Raw genomic sequence first — 27,763 nt, 5'->3', positions numbered from 1 at the left:
TGTGCTCCTGCACTGGGGAGGTGTGCAGGATTGGATTTGTGGTTGACACTGTGGAAGCTGATGTGTTTCCTCTCTGGTTCTGGTGATTTTGGACACCAGGAGGGGGCAGGTGGGAGGGAGGATGGGGAGAGCTGCTGATGTCAGCAAGAATGGGGAAATGTCTGCAAAAGTAGAGCATAGAGCTACAAAAATACAGGCAGAAGGTTGGGGGAGAGAACAGGGAATGGAGTGAGTGGCTCTAGGGTAGGTCAGGAAAACAGGCCTGTGGGGCTTGTGAAATTGAGTGGTATGGAGAAGGTGTGCTGTTTCCCTGTCCTTCCCAGCACCAAAACCCAGGTGAATGATGCTGAGAAGAGGAGCAGATGCTCTTTTGCATTATGGATTCGAATGGCTGCAAGTTGGGCTTGTGGAGGAGAAGCCTACTGGGTACTCGTGTGGGCAACCTCTTCAGCTTGAGGAGGCTCTGAGGCTGATTTCCATCTGGGGAGGGGGAGAGGGGAAAAATAAGAGGTAGGGATCCCCCTGCGTGCAGCCACCTCTTGCCGAGCTTCCCTACGCTCCTTTATCTCGATCTGTGAGTCCCTGCTGCATCCTCAGCAGAGCTGTGGGGGACAGGAAGGGGGCTCAGTTCCTGCATGGAGCCTTGTGCTGGGCCTTGCACGTGGCCCAGCTGCTGAGGTGCAGCATTTGGGGGGAGCAGTGGTGCTGGCCGGCCAGGGGATGTTAAGTATTAAACAAAAGAGCCTCCCAGCTCTTGGCTGCTGCTCCGGCTTTGTTTTGATTGAGAGCTTGTTCAGCAGGAGGAGGGTGGTTTGTTTTTTTCTTTTTTTTTTTTTTTCCCCTGATGATTGTCCAGATGTGACGCTGCTGCAAACAAGGAAAAGGCGAACAGAAGCTGCTGGAGGCTCGGTTCTGCACAAAACCTTCTCTGCATCACGTGTGCTGCAGTTTCGGGCAGAAGGCCTTGTTTGTTCCCGTGCAGATGCCATCGCTGTGTTTTCATCCTGTGTTCTCCCTCTTGAAGTCAGTGCAGCTTTGCTCTGAGCATGCTAGTGCTGATCTGAGGGTAAGGGGACGTGATAAGGGGATCCAAACTGTGCCTCTGCTCTGTTTCGTCTCTGCCCTGGCACTCATCTTCTTGTTTGTCTTCTTTGCTAGCAGATGGCACAGCAGGTTCACAGTGCTTGGATCTTCCAGCTTCATGCACCATTTTAGGTTTTGATATTTCCTCCTGTGTGGGCAGCTCTTTTGCTGTGATGCAGAATTACTTGGGCAGCTTTTCTGCCTGAAGCTTGGAGCTGTTATGCCCATCCATACCCCACTGAGGTCTTGGTGCATGTCCCGCTGGAAGTAGGAGCTGGAGTCCCACCACTTGCACCCTTGCAAAAAAAAGCACCCTTCTTACCTAAAGATTATTGTTTTTTCTTGGCTCACTGCTGCACCATGCAGGGGTTCAGCATAGCCCAGGCTGCTTTGTGGTGAGGATGAATGGGGTCGAGATGGTGGATTTGCAAGCAGATATGGCCAAGCAGAGATGAGGCATTGCACGCCCGCACCAGCCTTGTGCTTTAGCATCAGATTCTGACCCCAGTGCCATGGGTGGTAGTGATGGGCAGTGCCTATTGTGGCTTTGCTCTTCTCAGGGCTGAAGCAAAGAACACCCCTAAAAGGAGATGGCCAGGTGCCTTACAGGCACTGTGGAGCGGTCTGTGTCCATCCCCGCTCGCTCCTCCTTTTTCACTAGGGTTTTAGGGCACGCAGGGCGTCCAAACCCAACGCTCCGAGGTGCTCGTGGCTGAGGCTTCCTACCCTTGCTCCAGCTCTTTCCAGGGATCGGCAGCTTTGGCAGCCCCAGCCGGGGCTGAGCCAAGGGCAGCCAGGGAACACACAGCGGCAGCTGCCGGCTCTTCTCGCCGCGGTTTCCTTTCTCCAGCCATGCTCGAGTAAGCCGCCTCCGGAGCTGCTGACAGGGCTGCCTTTGGAGGCCTTGGAAATTACACTGCTCATTTCCTTATCGTCCCCTGACCCGCAGTGCAGAGCCTTCTGCTGCAGGAACAAGGCGAGGAGGGGGCACGCAGCCAACATGTGTCAAGAGCTACAAAGGAGGAAATTGGACTTGTTCACTTAAAACCATGGGGTTAGGCTCTGAGTTTTGGCTCCTGCTGAGAGGTTATTTATATGTGTGTGCTTTTTGTTTTTTTTTCTTTCTGAAGGCTGCTAGCAGTCTGGGAGCTTCAGCTGATCCCGCTTCGCAAGGCATTGTAGCAGAGCAGGGGAAATCGTGTCTCCTCCTGCTGAGTTTCCCGCAGAGCACAGCTGAAGGACTAGTTAGGGGCTGCGTTAGCTTCCATGCACGGCTCGTTTGCATCACCAGGTCCAATTTAAGAGCTGATTTGCCGGGCAGCCCCATCTCCATCTCACGGTGCAATTCCCCAGTGCTCTGGAAGCCGAGGCCGGCGGCTCCCTGTCAAGGACACGGCGGCAGGAGCACCGCCGAGCAACCCGCTCCTGTTTGCCGAGCACGAGAGTGGAATGACAATGCAGGAACGAGGAGCATGCGGGAGGGGGAACTGCTCCTCGTTAGGGACTTTGCACCGGGCTCACGGTGCTTCCGCGGCTGGGAAAAGCCATAAATGTGTGGCGTTGTGCCTCGCTGTGCTCAGAGATGTGGCTGCCACACACCCCAGCATGCTCACCCGCCTGCCCTGCTTCTCCTCCAAAGGAGACTCCTCGGCAGATGGTGGCTGCTTGAGATGGGTCAGATTGTGAGGCTAACTGGCTTTGGTGGATTCTCTCGTGTCTGTTGCCTTGCTTCCAGGCTGACAGTGGCTGCTTATTAGCCTAATGACCCCTGCTGCACAGCACCATTTATCTGGCTGAGCAAGATTTCTTTAAAGGAAGATTCGCCAGCGTCTCCAGCGCCGTGCAGCCTCGAAGGCTTCAAAACCGTGAGCTGCTCTCACAGCCCTTCTGGGGAGCTGATGCACGGGGAGTGTGCCAGGAATAATCCACTAATGAGCAAATCTGCCACTCCACCTGGCAGCCCACTGCGCCCAGCGCTCTGCTGGCCTTCCTGTGCCTTTCCATGCTGCCTCGGTGCGCAGGGTTGCTCATCCTCTTCATGGTCACCGTGCTCTGCCATGGGCACTTAGGGCTGGAGCTGGAGCCCTCCATAAGTACAGCTTCAGAGCATCCCTGTAACGCCACGGGCACACAGCAGCCAGCTGGCTGGGCTTTGAAAGGATGGGAAGGTATCTGCAGCCTGCTGATGTGCTGTTTCTGATGACAGTGTCTGCTGGAGATATTGCCGTCCCCATTACTCAGCCCTGCCTGGGGCTGTGCAGGGAGCCGCGGGGTGGCAATAAACACACTTGGGCTTTTGAGGGTGAGACCGGGTTGTGCGCGGGCACTGATGGGAGAGGAACTGCCGCTGGATGCGGCGGGATGCACGCCTGGTGCCGGCAGGTGCTGCAGGTGGAGTCGCAGCTACAAATGGTGGTTAGGCTTTTTGTGTCTGTCTGTGTGTCTCCTTTTTTTTTTTTCTTCTTTTTTTTTTTCCCTTCCCTGTGCCAGAAAGCAATCTTGTTCCAGGAAGCTCGCTCCCCCAATTAGCGATGTAAATGCCGTGCTGTGATTTTTCCCAGGTGCTATGCAAACGAGCGCAGTCCCCGCTCGCCTCCATCTCCGCTTCCAGCTGGGAGCAGCCCTGCTCATCCCCCTCACCCCAGTGAGCTGAGCCCAGAGGGGGGCTTGGCAGAAGGGGACGAGGGCAGGGCCGAGGCTTGAGGCTGGGCAGGTTGCTTCTGAAGGCTGAAAAGGATCCAGTGAGGGGAGGTGGCGTTGTGCCAGCGGGCTGTTTGAGGTGGTAGCAAAGTGATCAGCGAGAGCTGGCGGATGCCATCCTGGTGCAGGGAGACCTGCAGGTCTGTAGGATGCCTTGTAGGGAGAGCGGCGTTGCAGAGCTTCGAGTGCTGTTTGCTCTTCTGTGGCTTGGAAGGGAGAAAAGCAAGCGTATATATATATCACAGCCGTTTGCTAACAGGAAGGCTGCTTTTTTTCTGTTTTTTTTTTTTTTTTTGCTTAGCTTACATTTCAAGGCACAGGAACTCTTTAGATATTTGGTGTTTTATGGTCTTTCAGGCCGGCTATTAATACTACGCTTTGTGTACAGGGGTGAAGGGAGCTGTTAGGGTGGGCCTTTGCAAGAAGGCCTCTGAGCCTCCCTTTGGAGGAAAAGACCAAAGCCACAGCAGAGCGGAGATGAGCCGCAGTCCTGGCATTCAGGAAAGCCCTCCAGTGTGCCCATGTGTGCCCCATGGTCTGTGTGGGGTTGGTGGATCCCAGCACAGAAGGACTTGCAGCCTCCACTTCTCTTAGCTCTGCCCTGCAACCAGAGAAGGGAGATCTTCCCTGATCCCATTGAGAACCTGATGGTTGGGAGCTCAGACCCACGTGTGGGTGAGCCTTCCCGCAGGTGGATTTGGTGTTCTCCAAGGGTTCTTGTGGAATTAAAAATGGGGATTTGGGGACTGATGGCAGTAGTGCCTCTCCCCTTGGGGCCCTTCAGGTGTGGAGGGCAGGGTGGAGAGGGCAGGTGCTGGATTTTCTGGTTTGAGTGAAGGCTGTTTTGGGGTTCCCATTGCACCGCCTCTATAGGCAGTGTGCAGGAGCCCTTGGGTTGAGGGAAAAGAGGACAGAAAGGTGTCATGCATCGACATTTCAAACTCAGCACCGAAGTGGTACCCGTAGTGATGGTGTAGCGTGAAACATACCCACACTGACAGCGATCCGAGCATCATACGAACAGGGCTATTAAAACCCAACCTCCTCTGGGATCTGGTGGTCTGATAGGGGAGATGGGAAGAGAATTGCTTTCAATTTCCCATTGATCCTAACAAGCCTGCGTGGGAGACCGAGATGGCCCGGCTGCGGCAGCAGCTATTAACGCTGGCACTCAGTGCCGCGCTCAGGACTGCTTTACTTCTCAGTTCTAGGAAATGGAATCAAGAGAAAACCACTTAGGAGGATTTTAATCAGAACTTGGCAGAAGAATTTAAGGAAAGCGGAGGAATTTGACGAACCCGCTTTGCGCTGAGGCTGCCGATGAATGGAAAGGGCAAAAATAGGGGAGCGCGTGGGTGGGTTGGGTTTCATGTGGCCCGTTTAATCGGATCGTGTTAGTGCTTCTGGGTGAGGAGAACAAGAAAATAAGCCTACTTCAAAGCGCTGGAGGCTTGCTGGCAGCTGCAGTCCTCTGGGAGCAGCTGATGAAAGTTGTCCCAGATCTACTGGAGATGGCCAGCGCTGGCCTGGGAGGAGAAGATTGCTTAATTTACAGTAATCGTTGCTGTAGTGGTTGCACAGAGTGGATTTGTTTGAGAATCTGTTGGTAGCAGCGGGAAATGTTGTGTGATTCAGAGCATTGGAGGATCGCTTTCGGCGGTGGGTTTTGGAGCACCCTAAGAAGTGACCCCTTGCTCAGACCAGTGCTTTGCTGTAATGCGAGGTTCATCTCAACCCTGTAACCTTGAGTTCCCCGTAACTTCCCTCCTTTCAGCTCGAGCTTCTCATTTGGGGCTCTGACTGTGCTGTTGTTGCTTCTGTATGTTTTCGTTGTGTATTTTTATCATGGGCTGCGTTGTACCATTCCTTTTTGTTTCACTGGTGCTCCAACATCTGGACTGTTCTAAGCCTGCTCTTATCCAAGAGGTTAAGGGGGCGAGAACTGTTCTGATAAGCCTGCCAAAAATAATCTTCGCCTGGGACAAAGTACTGCTCTCAAGACTTCCTCGTGTAGAAGAGCTGTGGGTGAGTGAGGCGGGCAGCTGTAGGAAGGCTCCCGAGCTCCCAGGGCTCACAGGTCCATGGGTTTTCGGTGAGTTTGTCACTGCTTGGTGGGTGCCGAGGAGGCAGCGGTGGCAGCGGGATGCAGCTCATCGTTGAAGTGTTGAGTGAAAAGCCATCTGAGCAGTAGGTGGGCTCTTGGCACCTGGGAGGAACAGCGTAAAGCTGAGCGCAGCAGTCTCAACTCTGCCCCCTTCGTTGTGTTCCTTCTGGCAGTGTTTTCCCTGCACATCACACGTCCCTGTGCTGTGACTTTGTTTGACAACTCCTGCGTGGTGACAAGGAGCTCTGCTCCTTCCCTGATGAGACATGTAGGTAGTACATGGCATGTGTTCTCCAAAGTTGTGCATCCGGGAAGCAAAATATGTTTGTGATGCCATATGCTTTGTGGGGACGAGCTGGCTCTGCTGGAAGAAGCACAATGCGCTCTCCTGTCATGTGCTGGCGTTGCACCACACTCTGCTTCTCCTGATGGACACCACTTCTATTTGCAGTCAACCAAAGCAATCCATTTACAAGGTGCTGTGGAGAAAAGGATACTTGTAGGACTTAACTCTGAACCCCTTGGCTGGAGGTACGCGTGTCCCATCAGACCTCAGGGTCCGTGATTTGCACCTGGGATTATTCCTGGTGGGAACATCCCATCTGTCCTGTTTTTGGCTGGGACACTCTGACTGACTCCGTGGTTATTGACCCCATGAACAGTTTTGTGGGATGAGGAACCTGGCCCAGTAGGGTCACTGGGGGACCCAGCTGGCATTTGGCCCAGCAGGGCTGAAGGGAGGGAGGTGTTTTTTGGTCCAGGACAAGAATTTGTAGGGCTGATGGATCTGTCCTGGCGCCGGGCTGCAACACAGCTCCATCCCAGATTTATTGCTGTTGGCACGCACCCGGCGAGCTGCTGCAGCTCGTGCCTTCCTGGGCGGGGGGACAAACGCTGTTTGTTTTTTCTGGACTGAAATGGAAATCTCAATGTTATGTTGCTCATTTGTTTTGTTTTGTTTTTTTCCCTATTCTTTCTAAAGTCCTTTTAGGACTTTAGCAGGTCTTGATGCTCTGTCTTGCAGCCTGGCGGTGTTTTGTTGGGAAGAAGACAGCTGCTAGAGCAGAGCTTGCAGTGGAGCTGCTTTTTTGCAGTGCTGGGTGACAAGGGGACTGCTTTTGGCTTGTGTGTGCAACCCAGGGAAGTTCAGCTTTGCTCTGGAAAGGGATGCAGGTTCTTTCCCTCATGTCTCAGACTTTCTGCAAAGACCTTTGGATGGGCACTACCTGATGCTGGAGATGGTGCTCAGTGCAGAGGCATTGCAATGGAGATTGTCTGGTAAGGGAAGCAGACCAGTTAGAACACTCCTGTACTGCTTGTTGGTAGGTCTCCCCCTGAAGCCATACCCATGAAAGCAGCTGTGTTAGAATGCAGGCATCTCTTTGAAAATGGGAAACTTCTCTTTGCTGCTCGGGTGCGAGAGCTGTTCGATGTGGCCATCGGGGCTTTGAAAGAGGCGTCCTAGTGCATCTCCCACACTGATGCTTGAGGGTTTGTGCAGCCATGTGGGGAACTGGGTCAGGGAATGATCCAATTAAAAGCTATGCCGAGCAGCAAAAAAAAAAAAAAGCTGGTTTTAAGCAGGCAGCCTCCCTAGGCTGCCCAAATGTGTTGGTTAAGAGAGCTTTGGGCTAGAGAAGGGATGATGGCTGGATGGGCGGGATGGTTTCTCGCAGCAGTGATGCCACCAGTTCCATGTTGGTAGACAACCTCAGGGAGAACAAAATGATGCCTGCTGGTGTTCCAGAGCTTTCCTTTGCCTCCTGGAGAGCCCAGGTTGGCTCCCTGCACTGCTCTCGCAAGGTTCCTCGCCACATTTTGGGAGGCTGCTTCCCCGAGGACTGTGGTTGCAGGAGGGGAATGCGAGCACCGCACCGCACCCATGCCCATCCTCACTGCCTGGGGCTGGGGGAGGGGGGGGGGTTGCCTTCGGTAATCCTGCCTAATCCTTTAATCTGTATCAACACTGATAGGTATTAAAGCAGCAGATAAGATTCAGCCCGTGGCTTGGAGCTCAGCAATCTCCCCACCCTCTTGCGGCTAAATCTGTGTGGCGATGCCTTCTTTTAAGGGGGCCGTGCCTGTTTGCCTGGCGGCCGCAATGGTCTGAGCGCCTGGATTAGCCGGAGCACGTCCTTGTCTCTGGGCTCCAGCTTGCCAGACAAGCCCATCGATCGGCTGCATCTGTTGGAGCCCTATGGTGCTCAGTGACGGACATCTTGGGCTGGAAGGAAGCCCTCCAGTTGCACGTCCCACTGCCTGGAGCAGATCTGCCTCCTGCCGTTATCTCTTGTGCGTCCTGCTGAGTGTGAGTTTGATTTGGCTGTAAATGCTTAGTGTTTGGGCACCTGAACGAGCTGGGCTCCATCCCAGCATGCAGGTGAGACCCTGGGCCTGGCTCTCCTTAGGCTTTCCCTGTATCTTCTGGCACCAGATGAAGGTTGTTAACGCTGGGAAGAGTGGCTCCCAGTTGAGTTTACTGCACAGAGGATTCCGTCCCTGTGGTTCGGCTCATCTCCCTTTCCCCATCCTCCTCCAGCTTCTCCCCATGTGCATGGGATTGCTCTTGAGTTTGCCACTGCTTCTCTCATCAGCAAAGCCATGGTTAATCCTTCCCTTAAATCCTTTAAGCTGTCAGCAAACAAACCCCTTCTTAAACTTCTAGCACGCAAGCCTTGCTGGGACAAAGCCCAGCTCCCAAAGCCAAGCTTTTATTTCTCTTCCCACATCCTCGAGCTCCTGCTCCCATTTTCTTCCAGTGCCAGGCCTGATGCCGTGGGTGGCTCGACTGCAGCGTGACCTGCGGTGCTGGATCTCGGGTGTAAAAATTCAGGTTCCTAATTACCTAATGGCAGGTTCCTGGTGTGCCGTGTCGTTTGAAGTCGCAGGTGAAGATCTGTTATTTAGATGGAGGTCATCTGAGGCTGCAGCCTTTCCAGGAGCCTTACGGAGCTTTTGTTGGCATTGCTTCTGCTCTGCCTGTGTTGGACAGTGCAGGCTGGAACTCTGGGATAAAGCTTTTGCCTTGGGCGTGCTTGGCTGTACACACAACCCTCACCTCTTTCCACAGTAGTTTTGCTCTGAATGACAGTGACGATGGCGTGTTGACCGTTTGGGTCCTCCAGCCTATTGATGCAATCCAGACCCAAGGTGACGCTGTTCTTTCAGTCCATATTTCCGTAGGTGATTAGGATGGATGTGTGGGTTACCATATGCCGTGTTTTGAGGAGCTCTGAACATCCGCCCTTGGAAAATGGGCGTCCTCTAAGGCGCTTGCAGAACCCAAGGGAGCAAAAACCAGCGAGCTCTTCTGAAACTTGTAGTCTTTATTCTTTGACTTTCTCTTCCATGTAATTTGGTTTCTCTCTTTTCAAACTCCAGATGAAATACGCTTTGCAAGCACTAAGATTTGCATTATGCTTGCTCTCTAGGGCTGTCAAATAAGCACCACAAACCTTTTTCCCCACTCTGGATCCCAAGAGGCCGAAAGGCTCTGGTGCTCCCTGCGGAGCTCAGAATGGAACTGTGTGCTGAGCATTTGCGTCTGAGGATTCCACAGTGGAAGAGAAGCAAGAAGAAGGGTTAACAGAGCATTGGCTCCCAGGAAAGCTCACGTCCTTCCCTCTGGAAGCGCTCCCGCTCACTGCTCTCCATCGCTCTTTGAGGAGCACGAGGGAGGATCAGCCTCCAGGCATTGCGTGCTTTAACACGGCCTGCTGCGCTTGCTCACCTTCCACGGGCAAGTGAAGGCTTGAACAAAAGCTGGCTGCCTGCATCCGAGGGTTTGTATTTTCTTATTACAAACAAGCTGGGTGATGTCGGCCGGGCTGCTGGCACTGCGTCTTGCAGCATATGACAGATAATCGGGCTGGCTCGCCGCCCACGCAGGAGGCAAGGCTCCTGTCGATATGTGACCTGGAATGGCACATCGTCCACATAAATCACCGCTTCATGCCTCTCCCCTTCACTGCAGCCATTCCCTTCTGCACGGCTCGGCGTGCCGTGACCCGGCGCAATCTCCGAGACGCCTCGATCTCTGTAAGCTGGGACTGCGGGGTGAAAGGTGCTCATCGGTCAGCGGGGCCACGCTGCTGAAGTGTTTGCATCTGGTTGGAAGTGGTCAGGGCGGCTTCTGGCATCCTGGCTGTGCTTCCCAGGGCTGCGGTCCCTGCTTGTGGCGGTGCATCCCTGCGCCAGTGTTCTGCAGTGACCGCTTTGGGAGGGCAGCGAGCCGCTCCTAGTCCTCTGGGTATGACACAAGAGGTGCTCTGGGAGCAGGGCACAGTGGATGTAAATGGTGCTGCTCTCCTCAGAGAAAGAGCAAATTGTTTCTCCCTGCTTGCTGTGTGCCTCTCTGTCTCCTGCTGCCCTGCTCCTCCTCCTCCCTGCCATTAATTGCTTAGCGATTGCTGATGCAATTAAAACAAGATGTGGCTCCAGCCTCATAGCTCTCTCTTCTTGCCCCTGTACAAAAACATGGTGATGCTCTGGCAGGCACCATGGCATCTCCTCCTGCATCTGCTTGACGAAAGCTAACCCCAGCCTCCCTGCCCACCCCCAGGGCATCCTGCTGACCCACTGATCCCGGACAGCACCCCCCTTCCCAGCCCCAGTCCCCACTGTAGGCAAGAACCCCATCCACACAGCCTTCCCTGCATTTCCTGCCTCTGATAGCTGGAACCTCTACCGGTGGATCCAGCTACACGTGTTTTTGGATGGCTGAAGTTGGCAGGGTGGTGGCACAGGGGTACAGATGCTGTCTCTGTTTTCAGGGAGAGGAGCTGGAGGTTAGGTGGGTTTACTGCAGGGATTTGGAGGCAGGAATGTTTATTTTTTTCCTCTTCACGGCCTGAAGAGGAAGAGTCTATCCTCTAAATAATGGGGAATCCTCTCTTTGGGAATCTCTTTGTGCCATTCTCAGGAGGGTATTTGCTGTCCCAGTTGTCTTGGCTTTGTATTTCTGGTTCCCTCACATCCAAAGAAGCCAAATTTGCAACAAAATCGCAGTTTAGGAGCCAAAGGCTGTGGTGCGAGCATGTAGGACCCTGGGGACACGGTGCCAGAAGGTCCCTACATTATAAGGGCAGAAGTGACAAGAAGGATTGGATTGAACAACGTGGGTTGCCCAGCCTGCACACCAGCACTGAACCTGTAGTGTTTCTTCGGGAGGAACCGTCCCTTGCAGCTCGGTGTGTGGCATGGAGAGCCCTGGGGAGCAAAGCAGATGCTTTCTCTAACAGCACGTTTGCTTTATTTTAGGGATGCTAGCTATAAAATTTGCTCAAGCATAACCCAGGCTGTTGTTTTGCCCTGAGCACTGGGCTTTGTTCCATAGCTAGCTAACTAAGATTTGGTGACATCTATCTCTGTGTGCAGGCTGAGAACTGCAAGGTCAGAGTGTAGGAACCTTCCTGGGGTTGGAGGAGAGCCCCGGGGCTGGGTGGTGTCCCATCCTTGGGGATTTCAGATCCCTTTTGGATCTCAGCTCTAAGCTTTCTGCGGTCCGGAGGAGCTGATGCAGCAGTGCTCAAGGATGCTTTTCTGCACTGCTTGGATGTGCAGTGGGGCAACTCTGCAGCAGGGAAGCTGTTGGTCCCCTCCCTGATGCAGGGTATGTAGGGTGCTGTCTCCCCACCTGCCCTGCTGGCACGTACCGTGGCTTTGGCTGCTCTTTGGCTGGCTCCTCGCTGCCTCCCCGCCTGCAATCTCCCCATCAGCCGTCAGACAGAGCTGGCTTTGTGACTGCAAACCACGAGCATCTCTCCTGGCAACTCAAGCAAAACCTACAAAGAAGAGGAGATAAGAGCCAAGCGGGCAGCTTCCTAAACGTGCAGCCTGCGAGGGCTAAGACGTGGAAATCATACCAAAACAGGTCTTTAATATTAAAGAGATGGAAGGAAGATGTCTCCTCTTGCCTGAGGGATAAATAGATCTGAAACTCCTTCTAGACTTTGCTGCTTATCGCATCTGAAATACATCTCTCTCACCCTGGAATGGAGCCTCTCCAGGAGCCCTGAACACCCAGCTATGCTGAGCATGTGCAGCACTCTTGTTTTCTGCATCTCTGCATCCGCCAGATGGATTTGCTGCATTTCTCCTATGTCCTTGGCTGGGGCACTCTGGGACCGAGGCAGGTGGGGGCCCTGGGTGTGCTGAGCCATTCCTGTTCATCATCCTGCACCCAGCTCTCACATCTTGGTGCCTGGCTTTTGCAGTCATTCTACACCAAAGCCGTTCCCAGATCCCGAGCTCTGCCTCCTCTGGTTGTCCTATAAATGCTGCAGCTTTCCAAAGAGAACTTTGAATGTGCAGGACTTTGTGCTTGCAAGAGCATCATTAATTAATCAAGTGACTTAATAATTAATGCTCCCAGCTCACATGCCGCTCTGTGTGCTGCGTGGCCGTGCCATGGTGTGAGCTGCTGGGGGTTGAGCGTGGGGATCAGGATTTAGGTAGGAAAATTCAGGGGAAGGATGTAGGAAAGGCAAACCAAGCACATGGAGCTGTGCTGTTTTCCAACTGAGTGCCTGCCCCTGGCACCTCGTGTCAGCCCTGTGCTGTGGTTGGTGGGTGCTCATCCTGATGGAGGTGTATGGGAAACAGTTGGGTTCTCCCCACCTCTAAAGGATGGTGTGGGATCAGCGTGTCCTCCTGACCTCCCTGAGGAGCAGGGAGAGCTCAAAAGTTTCCTCTGAGAAGGACGAGCCCTGCAGGTGTTCTCAGCCAGTTTGTCCCGAATGCATTGAGGATGTGTGGATTTGGGTTTTGGGGCAGGATCTGGCACAGCTGCTTAGAGTGCTTAGAGTCCGTTGTGTCCTTCAGCTGGGTTTTGTGGTGTCTGTTTGCGTGCTTTCAAGGAGCTGCAGCACTGAGGTCTTTCAGACTTGCATCTTCCCATCACGAGATCGATGTCTGGGATTTCTCCTTCCCCTTTCCTCCTCACACAACTGTCCCGTCTCTGCTCTTTGCTGCCCCTCTCCTATAGAAAACACCTTTTTTTTGCTCTCTTTCTTTTGCTAGAGCTGCTCTGATAATCCTGTAAATGGCTGGAGCGGGTGACTGGGTGCCAGCATGTCTGTCCTGGGCACTCCTTGCTTTGATCAAAGGCACGCTGATCCCCAAGTGCTGCCAGCACTGAGATAAGTCCCACTGCCCTCTGGCATGATGTCAGCCAGCCAGCACAGAGCAGGGGCACCTGGGGGCTGTGCTGTCAAGCTTGGAGGTACCCACTGAAGCTGCCAGGTGGAGCTGCACATGGTTATCCTACCCCAGGGAGGTGGCATTCAGTGTGTGCCGTGGGATGGTGACATGGTGACAGAGCTCCCAAGCACAAGGCTTTTGGCACCTGTTGGCTTTCATCGCTCAGGGTTTCACGCCCGGATGACTTAGATTATTGGGAGTGAGTGAGAAAATTCATAACTGCTGGTCCCGGCATGACTCTGCCCGAAGCAAGATGCTTTAGAGGTTGGCATCAGTCAGAGCAGCAATACTGACGTGCTGCCCTCTCCTCCCTTAGCATCCCCATGCTGACAGTGTGATGGCAGAGCTGCTGTTCCCAGGCGCTGCCGCTGCTCACCAGCCTTGGCTGCGTTCCACCTCTGTCCTCGGCGGCGGCGGGAGCACGTTCCTCGTGATGGGAAAACCTCCGCGCGGACACAAAGGGCTTTCAGTAGGGAGCTCTGCAGAGGCAGCGGCATGGGAAGCATCGTCCTGCCCAGCTCCTGCTAGAGGGCACGTGCGCCGCCTCTGCATCCCACAGCTCATGGCAAGGAGCAGAATTAAATGCTCTTATGCCGCAATGGGAGCTTGGGTCCCACATCTCTAATGGCGGCAGCACCTGGCCCCATAGGGCAGGCACGGCAGTACCAGGGCCTCGCTGTGTGTGCTGTTATTTCACACAGCAGACCTCACAGGGGCCTGATTCTGTGCCACCCCCTGCTGGTCCCTGCTGCACTCGGCCTCCAGCGGGCACGTCCCCTCACCCCAGTGAAGCAGAAGGAGGGAAGGCTGCAGCACCAGGAGATAAGAGATGTGCAGCGGGGGAAATTCAGGGGCCGATCTGCCCTCTTCTTCTTCCAGCTCAGCCATGTCCCCATGCCAGGTCACATCCCCACGCCCCTTTTTGCTCCCGAGCTCTTGGTGAGGGCGGGCAAGCTGCCCCTTTTCCTGATGGCTGATAAATGAGGCTGTGTTTGTTCCAGTGCAGGGTGAAATATGAAATCCCATAAAGCCTCCTCGCTTATTAGAGAGATCGCAGTGAGCTGCTTATTATGCACTGTGGCGTAATGCAGATTACAAATGTGACCGAGTGATAATTAGCAGAGCTGGAACTGTAATTAAACGCTCCTGTGCTGCACTGTGGTTTCTGTTGCAAAGTGGAAGGAAGCCGAACAGTTTCAAAACCCACAGGTGCCCTTCCTCTCCCCTGCATGCACAAACAAGCAGCCCAAAGCCAAGCATCCCTCCTGCTCCTTGCCATGGCTTTCCTTGCAGGGGACTCGCTCAGATTTGGAACACTTGGTGTGTGGCTGCAGTTTGCTTCCTTGAGCCCCCCCAGGACCCTGCTGCCTCCTCGGAGCATCTCATCCCTGCAGTCACTGAGACGTGCAGGCTGGGCTAAGGGGGCTGAGTTGTCTGCTGGTGTGGTCCCTATACCCAAAACCTCCTGGCATCCCACAGGACACATCCTGGTGGGATCCCGGATGCTTTGTCAGATGCTTTGCGTTGCTGAGGATTTGGAGAGGCTTTGCAGCTCATGGCAAACATCCTTGCTTGGGTGCATGGGATGCACTGATGTGCAGTAGTGTGCGGGACAGGGAGTTGTATGGTGTGAGCTCCTGGTGCAGGACGTCTCAGTGCAGGGCTGGATGCTCCAGAGACTTTCAGCTGATTGAAACCGAAACCTAGTGTAGCACTCGGTGATAATTCTCAGCCTGCTTCTGTTTTGAGTCTGCTCGGTGCCTTATCAAGATCATAAAATACTGTGTGAGAGGAGGTGAGCAGGGGATGAGCAGCCAGCCCCAAAGCACTGCAGATCTGCGTGGCAGTTACGCCTACCGTGTCCAAGCCCAACACCGCCTGTGACATGGAGGAGGAGGGTGAAATGGTTGGTGTTTGGGATCTGGAGCTGATTTTTGCCTGGAGAAGGGGGATACAGTCTGGACACGTGTCTTGGGATGGTCACGGGGTGGATGTGGGAGGAGGAGGATGTTGGCTTTCATGGGACCGCACAGAGCCCGCTGCTCGTTGGGCCTGTCCTGCCAGTCGAGCAGAAGACTGTAATTTTTTTCTAATGAGCCATCGGGTCCAAAGCCATCAAGAGCCTGCGCATCAGAGCAGTAGCCAGGAGGCAGTGCTGACCGGGCCCGATGGCACCGGCAGAAGTGGTTAGGGAAGGAACTTGGCACCCGCTTCTGCAGATCTCTCCTGCAGAAGGACGCACCTGCCTCCAAAGCTTCTGAGGGTTATGTGGGTACGGGCATGCCGGGGTGGGAGAGACCGACAAGGTCCTGTCCTCCATTGGGCACTGAACCATCTGGAAGGCTCCCGAGGCTCTCCAAAGCACGGCTGCCTGTTGGTACTTGTTGTGATCAACACCTTCTCCTTCCCCACAGATGGAATCTCCGGTCTCCACGCCCGCTGTGCTGCCCTTGCACCTCCTCGTCCCGGTGGTCAACAACGACATCTCATCGCCGTGCGAGCAGATCATGGTACGCACCCGCTCCGTCGGTGTGAACACCTGCGACGTGGCGCTGGCCACCGAGCCCGAGTGCCTGGGGCCCTGCGAGCCCGGCACCAGCGTCAACCTGGAGGGCATCGTCTGGCAGGAGACAGAGGACGGTAAGCGGCGGCTTTCTGCTCACCAGCGTTCCTGTTCAAAGAGTTGCGGTGACCCTTTTCTTCCTCTGTCCCCGTGCCTTGGCACTTCCAGGGCGTTGTGCTGCAATTTGGGTGGTCGGGACAGAGGAGCTGTGTGGGAGCAGCTCGCGGGCTCTGCGGCGGAGGGAATGGCAGGCCAAAACTTGCGTCAGCCTGTGCGCTGCGTTAGCCCGTCGCCCAGACAGTGGGCGAAAATCTCAGCTGCCATTTCCCTGCCTTTCTGCAAGAGCTAACTTGCTCCTGGAGGTGCCAGAGGAGAGGCCACGCCAGCCCGAACGGGAACTCAACAGAGTTGACTTCATTTCTGCTTGGCAACCTGCAGGTCTGTCACAAAAGCGCTCAAACCCTGGGAGGCAGCAGCAATCTCCTGCTGGATTAAAAAACCCCGGCGGAGCTTTCAAAATAGACTCCACGGGAGATCAGGCTCTCGTCTCTTCTGCCAAGCCAATCGAACCTTTTTCCGCTGGAGCTCGTCTCATCTGCACACAGCTTGCTTTGCTTTCCCAGCCCCTTTGATGGGTTTGAGTTGCTGTTGGGGCTCTGCCAAGAAACACAAGGATGAATAGGTGGCTCAGCAGAGCACAGCGAGCGCTGGAACCCGGCCTTCCCTCCAGCCTCTTTGGGGACATGGGAGGGTTCTGCTTCTGGAGGCCTGAGGTGAACTCCTCGCAGTTGTGTCTGGCTTCAGCTGAGCCCAGGGCTGCAGAGGTGGCAGAGGATGGGGCACCCAGAGCTGGATGGGACCTCCAACCCTCCTGTGTTCCCTTCTGCTTGCTATGAAAAAATCCATCTGAATGGAGCCAGCAGGGAGCTGAGCGTGTGCTTTCTTCTGCTCCTGAGGCAGGAGAATGCCACGTGCTGTAAAATCGGGCCCAGGGGACCCTTGTCTTGGTAGGGACACAGCCGTGTGCATCAACACTTGGGATGCAGCTGCTGCTCTGCTTGCCCCAGGGCTGTACCAGGAAGCAAGCAGGGAGAGCACCGCATGGCGGCAGCACCACCAGGGTCTGGGGTCCTGCGTGACTCCATTGGCCGCAGGCTGCAGTCTGTAATACCCCAGAGCTCTGGTTTCCGTCAAACCCCAGGGGTGGTGGTGATGGGAGTTGGACCTTCCATTAATTTTTTGGAGGATGGGAATCAGAAGAGGTGCGTGCTGCACATGCAAGGAGGAACAAACACCCCAACATGACAGGAGGCAGAGGAGCCAACAGACCCCTTACTCAGCCAGGAGGGGTCAGAGCACCAGCAGTGAGCTCTGCTCACTCACAGGATGGGTGAGCGCTGATGGCTGTGTGGGGCTCCGATCCTCCGAGGAAGCAACTCTGCTGCTGCTTTCCCACTTTGTTCCAGCCGAGCTCCTCAGCCTGTCCGCCTGTCCGTCTGCATCACCCCTCGATGTGCAGCTCTGTCTTCGACCCTGCCTCAGAGGCGCGCTGCCATTCCTGCGGCTCGCCTATTTTTAGTCTGCAGTAATTCAATGAACTTGTGTAGAGATCCTTCTCTGCCTGCCTCCGCTGCCTGCCGCTTGGCTCCTGCTGTCAGGAGCGATGGCTTTTACAGCGAGCCCTGCACTCCTGTCACACAGAATACAAATCTCACCGTTTCCCCTGGTTGCTTCCAGTCTGCCACATCTGTCGGCCCCTGTAGGAGCAGCGCACCGCGTGCTCAGCTCTGCGCACCTGGAAGCTCAGGGTGAAAGTAGCGCACTGGTATCCTGCCTGGTGCCTTGCTCCTGGGGGGATGGTGCTGGGCTGAGGGCCATGCTGGAGCATGGCTGGAGCCTGTCCCCAGCGGGCCTAGAGCAGAGGGATATTTGGATTCATCCCCTTCCAGTGGGTTTGCCTTGCGACTGAGGATGTGAAGCCCTGCTTGGAAGGGCTCGGTTATGCAGAGGAAGGCAGTGTGGCTCCCTTTTTGTAGAAAATGGTCTTAGGGTTGTCCTCATGGCCAGGAAATCGGGGTGAAGGCATCATAAAGCCAAGGCCCACCAGTAATCCTGCATCCTGATGACAAGCAAAGCCATCCCAACTGCGATGGTGTTCCCACGAGTCTCATGATGTTCTTCTGCCTTGACCGCCATGTCCCACAGTCACACCCAGCTTCCTCCCCTGTCCCCAGCAGTGACCCCTGCTTCTCTGTGCTGCCCCACTGCCACAGTGGTGACACCTCCACTCCCCTTCACCGAGCCCATCTTGTGCAGGGAACGTGCTTTGTTAAATGGCTTTCTCGGGAGCAGCTGCCTTGGCAGTTTCCCTAATTCTGTTAGGTGTGATTTCGATCTGCAGGAACTATTAACTGATCTAATTATACTAGAGAGCATCACTCCACTTGCTGCCTCATTAGCTCCCAGCTCTCCTCCATCCTACTCACCGGTGTCACCAGCAGGGTGGCACGTCCTTGCTGTGCTCACCCAGAGCAGTGACCGGACCCAAACCACACAGTGGTGCTGTTTGCAGCCCCAACAAGCCAGCGTTTGGGATTCAAAGCCTCGGAGCATCGAGCAACATGGCACAGCACAGCGGAAACCACCGGGCAAGGGACATTCCCTCTTGGGTGCTGCTGTCCTGATGCACCCCAGCTGGGGAAGCAGCAGCCCTGGGAGCGAAGCAGCTGCTCACACTCTGGCGTAGAGGAGAGGGGCTTTATCATGCATAATTTCCTGGTACTCCCGCAGCGCGGCTGCTTCAGATCTAATATTGGCTGGCAGGATGCTTGACAGTGCAGGGAGGCAGGGAGCTCGAGCAGAGCTAATGCACTGCTTATTACTCTCAAAGCACTGTTTATTTCAGCATCTGTCAGCTTTGTATGAAGGCTGTTTTATCAACAGGTGAGCAATATTCTGCTCCAGACAGGACTGTTGCTGGTGTTGAACTGCCTGAGGTGTGTACGTCGCTGCCCTAGGTGATAGCAACTGGGCTCCCGCCCTCACCGCCTTGTCTGGATTAGAGGGCTTGTTTACAAGGAGGCTCTTGAGCTGCAATCTGCTGTGCCACGCTTTGTGGGAGCTCCCTGGTGTTGGTTCCTCTGCCTCCCTTCTCCAGGAGGATGCATTTTAGCAGAAGAATCCCATCCCATGGTTTGTGGCAGACTGTTCTTCGTGGTGAGAATGCACCTGGGTGTTGTCCCATTGCCTTGCAGAAGGCTCCTGCACCTGCAGGTTAACAGCAAAGTAGCAGAGCTCTCCACAGCTGTTCTGTCTAGCATGGAAACTCCTGGATGTCAGCATCTCTGTGGGGCTGGGGATGCTCTGTGATGGAGCTGCTTGTTCAGCCCTTGAACATCAGAGGCAGAAGGAGCTGAAGCCGTCTGTGCCTGTATGGGAGAGCCAGCAGGACTGAGAGCTGAGCACTGCTCTAATTAGGGAGCTAATGTGCTGGCTGCGCTGGAAATTAAACCTTCCTTGCACGCAAAGCTTCAGCTTGGATCGGTCCCAGAAATGGATACCCCATTGCGGTGCCCAGCTCCTGTCTCCTCAGACTGATTTTTGGAGGAAGACCGCCCAACTGCTCCAAAACGGGGGCTTGATCAGCAGGGTGCTCTGCACCGCCACGCTCACCTCTTTGTCTGCATGCACTCTTGCGGGCTTTCCTCATCGCGCAGCAGCTTACATCCAAACCACTGCTGCCTTCCTTGGGAGCAGCCTGGCAGTGTCACCCTCCATTCATCCCCCTCTCTGTGTCCTGCTGCTATGACATCAGCATGTGGTACTTCCCCATGAAAGCAGGGGGGGTTGGCTGCACACTACTGCAGCTCCAGCTCTCCCAGGGAGCGCAGAAAGCACTGTGCTCGGCTGCCTGGTGCAGAGCTCATCTCCTCCAAGGGCTTTTCCAGCCAAGGACGGAGGCTAAGGGACTTCTGGGACACCGGTGACACATTACCCTCCAGTGCTGAGCGCAGGGCATTGCTGCCTGCCCTCGCGTCCCAGAGCACCCGCAGGGGACGGCGGGTGAAAAAAGCTGCTTAGCATCCATCCCCATGCTTTAAATTGTCCTGGGTTATTGGCGGCGGATTAGGAGGGGATTTGGGATGATTGGTTGCAGTGGGTTAAATATAGGCTGGAGCATGGCAGAGGGCTTGCTGCTGTGCAGGGAGGAAGGAACAGCCCGTGCCAGCATTCTGTCATCTCTCTGGGGCCACAGCTCCGTGAGCATCTCTCCATTTCCGATGTTGTCCTTCCAAAGCCTGCAGCTGGCTGCTGGCACCTTCTGAGCGAGGCCACGGCCCGAGATTTACAAATGTGCTTCAGGCACAGCTGTTGTGGGCTCCCCGGGCTCCATCCATCTTCCAGAGCTGTGCGGCCGTATATTTAGCTGCACCAGTCTGCCCTTGTAAATGAGATTTCTATCTCCCAACTTTTACCTTGCTCAGATAAATGTACTCGGTGCAATGGACTCTGCTCCTGGTCAAATTAGTTATGCAGTAATCAGAGCAGTCCGTTGCTGGGAGGAAATACCCACTTCAGTTTCACTCTGCTAACGGCCTCAGAATATGCAGTGCAGTCACTTGCTTATTGCTCTTGCAGCTTGCAGAAGGTGCTAGGATCAGGTGGGCTTGCTGGCTAGATGCAGACTGGGTCTTCCCTGCTTGCAGCAATGGGGAGAGCCGTGAGATATTGCAGAGGACCCCGAGAAAGAAGCACAGGAGCCAAGCAAAGCACCAGATGAATCTTTCCCCAAAGAAAACCCGAGCTCCCATCACCACCCTGAGCCCACATGGCAGTGATGCCGGGCTCAGCTTGCCATCTAGTGGCAGTCACGTCCCCTCCATGGGGACATGGGATTTGCAGCCACAGCACGGGCCTTGTGGTAGTTACTCTGTGCAGGTTGCTTCCCCCACTGCAGGCTCTTGAGATGCGCTGTGAGCCCTCTGTCCACCCCAGAGCATGAGACATAAATGCCCCTTCCCCTGTTGCTCAGCGCCCAAGGAAAGGAGAGGGGGTGACCCTTTCCCCTTGCCTTGCAGGTATGCTGGTGGTCAACGTGACCTGGAGGAACAAGACGTACGTGGGGACGCTGCTGGACTGCACGCAACACGACTGGGCACCTCCCCGGTAAGCACAGGGCTGGGTTGGGCAGCATCAGGGCTCCCAGCCCACCTCACCCAGGCAAGGGATCAAACCCACACATGGAAGCGTGGTGGGGCCATCACACAGTAACCCCCCATCCTTCTCTCTGCAGGTTCTGTGACTCTCCCACCAGCGACCTGGAGATGCGCAACGGCCGGGGCCGAGGCAAGCGCATGCGTCCCAACAGCAACACACCTGTGAACGAGACCGCCGCCGCCTCGGACAGCAAAGGGACCAGCAACAGCAGCAAGACCCGGGCAGGAGCGAACAGCAAAGGACGCCGCGGGAGCCAGAACTCCTCGGACCACCGCACGCCGCCCAGCGGCACGGCAGAAGACGTGAAGGCCAGTCCCTCGTCCGTCACCAAGCGGAAGAGCAAACCCCTCTCTGACATGGAGCTCAACTCCAGCTCGGAGGACTCCAAGGGCAGCAAACGCATCCGCACAAACTCGATGGGCTCGGCAGCTGTGCCCCCCACCACGGTCAAGGTGGAGCCAACTGTCCTCGACCGCAACTGCCCCTCTCCCATCCTCATTGACTGTCCGCATCCCAACTGTAACAAGAAGTACAAGCACATCAATGGACTGAAGTATCACCAGGCCCACGCGCACACGGACGATGACAGCAAGCTGGAGGCCGACGTGGACAGCGAGTACGGCGAGGAGCCCTCCCTGCACGCTGACGTCGGGAGCTGCAACGGTGCCGCTGTGTCACAGAAGGGCTCGCTTTCGCCTGCACGCTCGGCCACCCCCAAGGTCCGCTTGATGGAGCCCCACAGTCCCTCCCCATCCAGCAAGTTCAGCGCCAAGGTCCCCAGCAAGAAGAAGCTGGCAGGGGAAGGAGACACTGACCCCGGTGCCCTGTCTAACGATGGCTCCGAGGATGGTCCCTCGGTGGCCGATGAGACGAGCAACGACGGCTTCGACACGCTGGAGAAGAGGTGCGTGGATAAAGACAAGTCCAAGAAGGCATCTGGTGCTAAGCAGGAGAAGATGCCTTCCAAAAGCTTGAAGTCTGCCAGACCCATTGCCCCTGCCATTCCCCCACAGCCTATTTACACCTTCCAGACGGCCACCCTCACTGCAGCCAGCCCCGGGTCCTCCACGGGCCTCACCACCACGGTGGTCCAGACCATGCCGAGCAGCCCCCAACTCAAACCCATCCAGCCCAAGCCTACGGTGATGGGTGAGCCCTTCGCGGTCAACCCTGCCCTCACCCCTTCCAAGGAGAAGAAGAAGAAAGACAAGAAGAAGAAGGAGCCCAAGGAGGTAGAAAACCCTCTGACCCCTGGCAAGGTGTGTAGGGCAGAGGATGGGAAGAGCCCGTTCCGGGGGGAGACGAGCGACCTCGGGACGAAAAGCGAGGGACTGCTGAACGGCTCCTCCGACCCGCACCAGAGTCGGCTTGCTAGCATCAAGGCTGAGGCGGATAAAATCTACAGCTTCACCGACAATGCCCCGAGCCCCTCCATCGGTGGTGCCAGCAGGCTGGAGAACGCCAACCCTGCCCAACCCATGACCCCATTGCACGTCGTCACCCAGAATGGGGCGGAAGCGAGCTCAGTAAAAACCAACAGCCCAGCCTACTCGGACATCTCTGATGCCGGGGAGGATGGCGAGGGCAAGCTGGAGAGTGTGAAGGCAAAGGATCCAGAGCAGCTTGTCAAGGATGGAGCCAAAAAAGCTCTTTTCCCTCCACAACCTCAGAGCAAAGAGTCTCCCTATTACCAAGGCTTTGAAACCTACTATTCCCCTGGCTACCCTCAGGCAAGCCCGGGGCCCTTGAACCCCAGCAGCCAGGCTGCGGCCGAAACACAAGCCTTGAAGCTGAAGAAGGATGAGGAGCAGGAGAACCCAGAGGTGAAGGTGAAGAGCGAGGGCGTTGAAGAGAAGAAGGCAGAGCTGGGCAGCTCCAGCCAGCAGCCCTCTGTCATCCAGCAGCGTCCCAACATGTACATGCAGTCCCTCTACTACAACCAGTATGCCTACGTGCCGCCCTATGGCTACAACGAGCAGGGCTACCACGCTCACCTGCTGAGCACCAACCCTGCCTACCGGCAGCAGTATGAAGAGCAGCAGAAGCAGAGGCAGAGCCTGGAGCAGCAGCAGCAGAGAGGGCTGGAGAAGAAGGCAGAGCTAGGCATGAAGGAGCGGGAAGCAGCTCTCAAGGAGGAGTGGAAGCAAAAGCCGCCCATGCCCCCGACGCTCACCAAGGCCCCCAGCCTCACCGACCTTGTCAAGTCGGGGCTGAGCAAGGCCAAGGAGCAGGGAGGTGCTGACATGGCCAAATCCGTCATCATCCCCAAGCTGGAGGACTCGTCCAAGCTGTCGGGCAGCCAGGTGGCCGAGGGGCTGAAGGTGAAGCTGAGTGAGGCCGGCCACCTTGGCAAGGAGACCGCAGAGACAAAGGGAGGCTCCGAGTGCAGTCGGCAAGCAGAGGTGGACCCTGTGCTCTGGTACAGACAGGTAATGTCAGCCCACTGCTCATTCAGTGGGCTTTCCCCATGTGTTTTCCAGGGCTGTCACTGCAGAAAATGCGCATTGTCCTCTGATCTAGGGCTTGTTCCCATCGTGAAGGGACTCCATGATTTTCCATGTTGGCTGGGGGCCACCGAGGGGAACGTGGAGAACCTGGGGAAGGGGTGATGGCTGTGCTGCTCTCTTCCCAGTCCCCAGTGGTATGGGAGCACACGGGGCTGGGGGGGGCAGCTGCCCTGATGTTGGTGTGGTTCTTGCAGGAAGCAGAGCCCCGGATGTGGACCTACGTTTACCCGGCGAAGTACTCGGACATCAAGACAGAGGATGAGCGATGGAAGGAGGAGCGGGACAGAAAGTTGAAGGAAGAAAGAAATCGAAGCAAAGAAGTGGTGTCCAAGGAGGATGGGAAAGAGAGCACCAGCTCCGAGTGCAAACTGACCCCCACTGAAGAAGCTCGCATGGTGGGGAAGGACCCCAGGCCCAGTGTGCACGTCCCTGTATCCTCCCCCCTCACGCAGCACCAGTCCTACATCCCCTACATGCACGGCTACTCCTACAGCCAGTCGTACGACCCCAACCACCCCAGCTACCGGGCCATGCCCACCGTCATGATGCAGAACTACCCAGGTAGGAAGCCACGGCCATCTCAGGGGCAGCCGTGCCTGTGTCCCGGCCCAGTCCCATGATGATATTGGTGGCCACGCTCCAGGAGCCAGCGGGTGGGCACAGGGGAGTGATGGCAGGAGTCTCCGTTTCACTCAGCTGGGGTGTTCACTGGAACGTGGCCACAGCTTAGTGCAGAGCAGCACACCTCTCCTCCCCATGCCCTGACTGCTGCCTTTCCCCCGCAGGCTCGTACCTTCCCTCCAGCTATTCCTTCTCGCCATATGGGAGCAAAGCATCTGGGAGTGAGGACAGCGACAAGTCCCGCGCCAGCCCCAGTGTCAGCTGTAAGTCCAGCTCTGAGTCCAAGGCCCTGGACATCCTGCAGCAGCACGCCAGCCACTACAAGAGCAAATCACCCACGGTGAGAATCAGCAGCTTTGCCTAGCTCACAGGAGCTTCTGGAAGGTGCCTGCAGCCTAGAGGAGCTCCTGCTGTAACAAGTCTGGGGCTGTAGTGTAATCCCACAACCCAGAACTTTTTTGGAGTGGATGAGCCAAACCTTCATGCAGGGCTGCTCCAGGGAGGCACTCAACCCTGCAGCTGGTGGGTGGAGGGGCAGGATGCAAGGGCTGTTTGCATCCCACAGCAGTGTAGGGCCACCAGGCAACTCCTCTCTGAGCGGGGAACAGAGGGGCTCTGAGGCAGCCCCTGCTTTGGGGCAGGGAGGACCTGCTGGCCTGAGACTTGCTGGTGGCTTTCACCATCCTTCCCCTCGCTCTGTTCAGTGTCGAGGGCACCCTGTAAGCGAGATGGGGATGCTATGCCATGAGGGCAGCCCTGGTAGAGGGAAGCCCTGCATTCTGGGGTACCCCCGTCCCTCAGCGCCTGCTGCTTTCTCCCCCACAGATAAGTGAGAAGACAGCTCAGGAGAGGGACCGCAGCGGCTGCGGGGTGGTAGGGGGCAGTGGGAGCTGCAGCAGCATTGGAGGAGCCGGCGGTGGGGAGAGGAGCACAGAGCGGCCCCGGACCTCACCATCTCAGCGCCTGCTCTCCACGCACCACCACCACCACCACCTCGGGTACTCGCTGCTGCCGGCACAGTACAACCTGCCCTATGCAACAGGTGAGAGCCCTGCGGGCCCCAGGGAGCGCTGGGCAGCGCAAACTCCGCTCCTGGCCTGGCCGCTGACACCCCCTCTCCCCACAGGTCTGTCCTCCACGGCCATCGTGGCCAGCCAGCAGGGCTCCGCGCCCTCCCTCTACCCGCCGCCCCGCAGGTGAGGACGGTAAGGCTGCCGTGGGGCGCTGGGCTTGGCCCCGGGGCGCGGGCTGAGCCCTTGGCTCCAGCAGGACGTGACGCCGGGACCGGGCTGTGCAGCAGGCATGTGACAGGCTCACATGGGGACGCACCGGAGACTCCTGTAGACATCAGTTGAATGGTGTTGATTGTTCTGCTGGACGTTCTGCCGCCGTCTGAGGCAGACTCTGTCCTCTCCCCCCGTCGGACACACACTGAGCCCCACAGCCCTTTGGTGAGCGGCGAGTCGGCACCTGCGGAAGTATTTATTCTCCTGGGCTCCGGCGCTCGGGATGGGAGCAGATCGCCCACCTGGTGCATATGAAGAGGAAACGGAAGCACTGAGGTCTCTGGATGAATTTGCGGCCTCGCCGTGGGGCTGAGCAGCGTGGGGCATGGGGCGGTGGGGCTGGGATGCTGCCTCCCGCCCCTGCGGGGCCACGGCCGGGCCGAGCCCTGCACTACAGCCGTCTCAGGGAGCTGTGGGAGGTGAGCAGTGGGGCGGCCGCGGCCGTTGGGGTCGGGCGGCCTCGGTGCCCCTGTCGGCCGCAGCTGCCCCGTATGCCTCTCGCAGCCCCTCGCCCCAGGCTCGGCAGCGGGACCCCCACCACCTGCCCTGCTGCCGGGGTCTCTCCCCAGTGCCTTGTGCGGCCCGGCCCCACGGCTTCCCTCTGGGCTCCGAGCTGTGTCCCCAGGGTGCTGCTCCCCTTGCACCCTCCCCTCTCCCATCAGCTTCCCCGGGCTGCGGGCAGAGCTCAGCGAGGAACAAGCACACTTAGGCTTTGCCCGGAGGCACGAGGTCGCTGCTGCCGCTCCCCGCGCCCGAGGACAGGGGCTTTCTGGTCCTCTGCCCACCCGCCGCCCCCCGGCCAGCGCTACCTCGGCCCCACTGTCTCCCCCCGGGGTCGGGGCCGCAGCGCCGTCTCCGCTGTGCGTGCGCGAGGCACCCCCGGCCCCAGGGCCGCTGTACCGGGATGCTCTGTACATACTGTAAAAAGCAATTGTTTGAAAGCTGTTGTTTTTGGGTTTTGTTTTCTTCCCGTCCCCCCGCTCTCCCACCTTTCCCAGCCCGAGGGATGCCCGACAGCGCGGCGCTCCCCGATGTCTCCTAGGTTGGCTCATTGCTCTTCCAGCGGTCACCCCACGAGGCAGTGGGGCCGGGGTGCTGCAGGATCACCCCGTGGCCAGGGCCGCCCCGGTAGGGTCAGTGACCGCAGGCGGAGCAGAGCGGGGCTGAGCCGTTGGTGTTGATAGCTCTCGTTTCCATTGGAGTTGCTGTGTTGGGTTTCATTTCAGTCTTCCTGATTCTGCCCTTCTGTAAAGTGTACATTATTACCAAGTTCCTTGTTTTTTATATATATATATATAAATATATATATATACAAACTGTACTCTTCTTGCCTTTGTACATTTGGGCAAGGAGAGAGAATAAATCTTTTTAAGAGACAATCACAAACCTGTGAGGGTGGCTTCTTCTTCCCATCCCTGCTCCCCTGCACTGCGTTGGGGCGGGGGATCCACAGGCAGCCCCTGGTGCCCAACACGGCGCAGGGACCAGCCCGGGGCTGAGACCCGTCCCTACACCGTTTAAAGCCCGGAAATGCACTTAAAGGGATAACTGATTAGGGACTCTCCAGGAAGGTCAGCTGCTGAGAGGCAACAGGCATAATTAAGGCTTTAATGGGCAGCAATTATATAAAGGGATGGATGTGTTGGAAGCGAGGCAGTACTGAGCTCGGGAGCCAGATCTTGCCCCGTTGCCCAGCCTGCAGGGAGGGAGCACAGCCGTTCCCCAAACAGCCCTCGGTTCCACTAAGGGACTTGGAAAGGGATGGCAGCCCCCCGTGCCGTGCCCCTTGAGCTCGTATCTGCCCTGCTTCCGTCACACTGGAAGGGAAGGAGGGCAAAGAGACACAAAAATTTAAGCTGATTTATTCACACCAGCTCGTATCCCTGCTTCACCTCTCTCCCCCCTTAGAAAATACTGAGCACGATTACAGAACAGCTCAGCTTCTTCTCTAATGAAATCCTTTGCAGGATAGCAGGAGTGCACACAGCCCTCATGGACATCTCCACGTACAGAAGACGGGCCAGAGAGTGCCAGCAACACACCTTGGGGCACAGTCCATCCCTACACCTTGCTCACGTGCCCCTGAAGGCAGGCAGCCCGTCACAGCAGGGCAGCTTGGCAACGAAGAGCATAGGTGTGACGGAGAGGAAAGCATCTCACCCTGGGCACTGCTGCTCCCCAGGCAGGAGGACAGGTGTGAGAACAGCCCCACACCCAGCCCTGGGATGAGACCCACCATCACTGGTTGCAGGTGATGTTCCCACCACTCGTCCACCCCACAGGAACCACTGCAGTACAGGGAAGGCTCCGCTCTTGGAAATAAGCAGCCCCAGCTGGGTGAAGTTAATCTGAATGCCCCTTTTATTGAACACGGTGATAGTGCAGCAGAAACATTGAACAGAGTAAGACTGCTTAAACAAAAGCTGGTAGAGGAAAGAAAGTTGGGTCTTTTTTCTTTAAAAAAAAAAAAAATTAGACCAGT

At 56.4% G+C, this 27,763-nt stretch overlaps 1 protein-coding gene across 4 annotated transcripts in view; it reads left to right on the top strand.

Moving 5' to 3' along the window:
* ZNF609 (zinc finger protein 609) overlaps positions 1–26,667 on the top strand; it is a 36,270-nt gene extending 9,603 nt beyond the window's left edge. For 3 of the 4 annotated variants that reach the window (XM_085233784.1, XM_085233783.1, XM_085233785.1), the window contains exons 3-10: positions 15,502–15,727; positions 20,729–20,816; positions 20,944–23,296; positions 23,569–23,935; positions 24,160–24,335; positions 24,821–25,037; positions 25,122–25,191; positions 25,265–26,667. In XM_085233784.1, the coding sequence (XP_085089910.1) occupies positions 15,502–15,727; positions 20,729–20,816; positions 20,944–23,296; positions 23,569–23,935; positions 24,160–24,335; positions 24,821–25,037; positions 25,122–25,191; positions 25,265–25,271 (3,504 nt within the window). In that variant the 3' untranslated portion in view covers positions 25,272–26,667. Of the gene's footprint in view, positions 1–15,501; positions 15,728–20,728; positions 20,817–20,943; positions 23,297–23,568; positions 23,936–24,159; positions 24,336–24,820; positions 25,038–25,121 lie in introns of all 4 variants that reach the window. The other variant, XM_085233786.1, reaches the window with a different exon arrangement.
* The last annotated feature ends 1,096 nt before the right edge of the window (positions 26,668–27,763 follow it).

Source organism: Meleagris gallopavo, chromosome 12, assembly GCF_905368555.1.
Source record: "Meleagris gallopavo chromosome 12, MGAL_WU_HG_1.1, whole genome shotgun sequence".
NCBI classification, from domain to species: domain Eukaryota; kingdom Metazoa; phylum Chordata; class Aves; order Galliformes; family Phasianidae; genus Meleagris; species Meleagris gallopavo.
The sequence above is the reverse complement of the archived record's forward strand: the minus strand, read 5'-3'. Positions and strand labels throughout refer to the sequence as shown.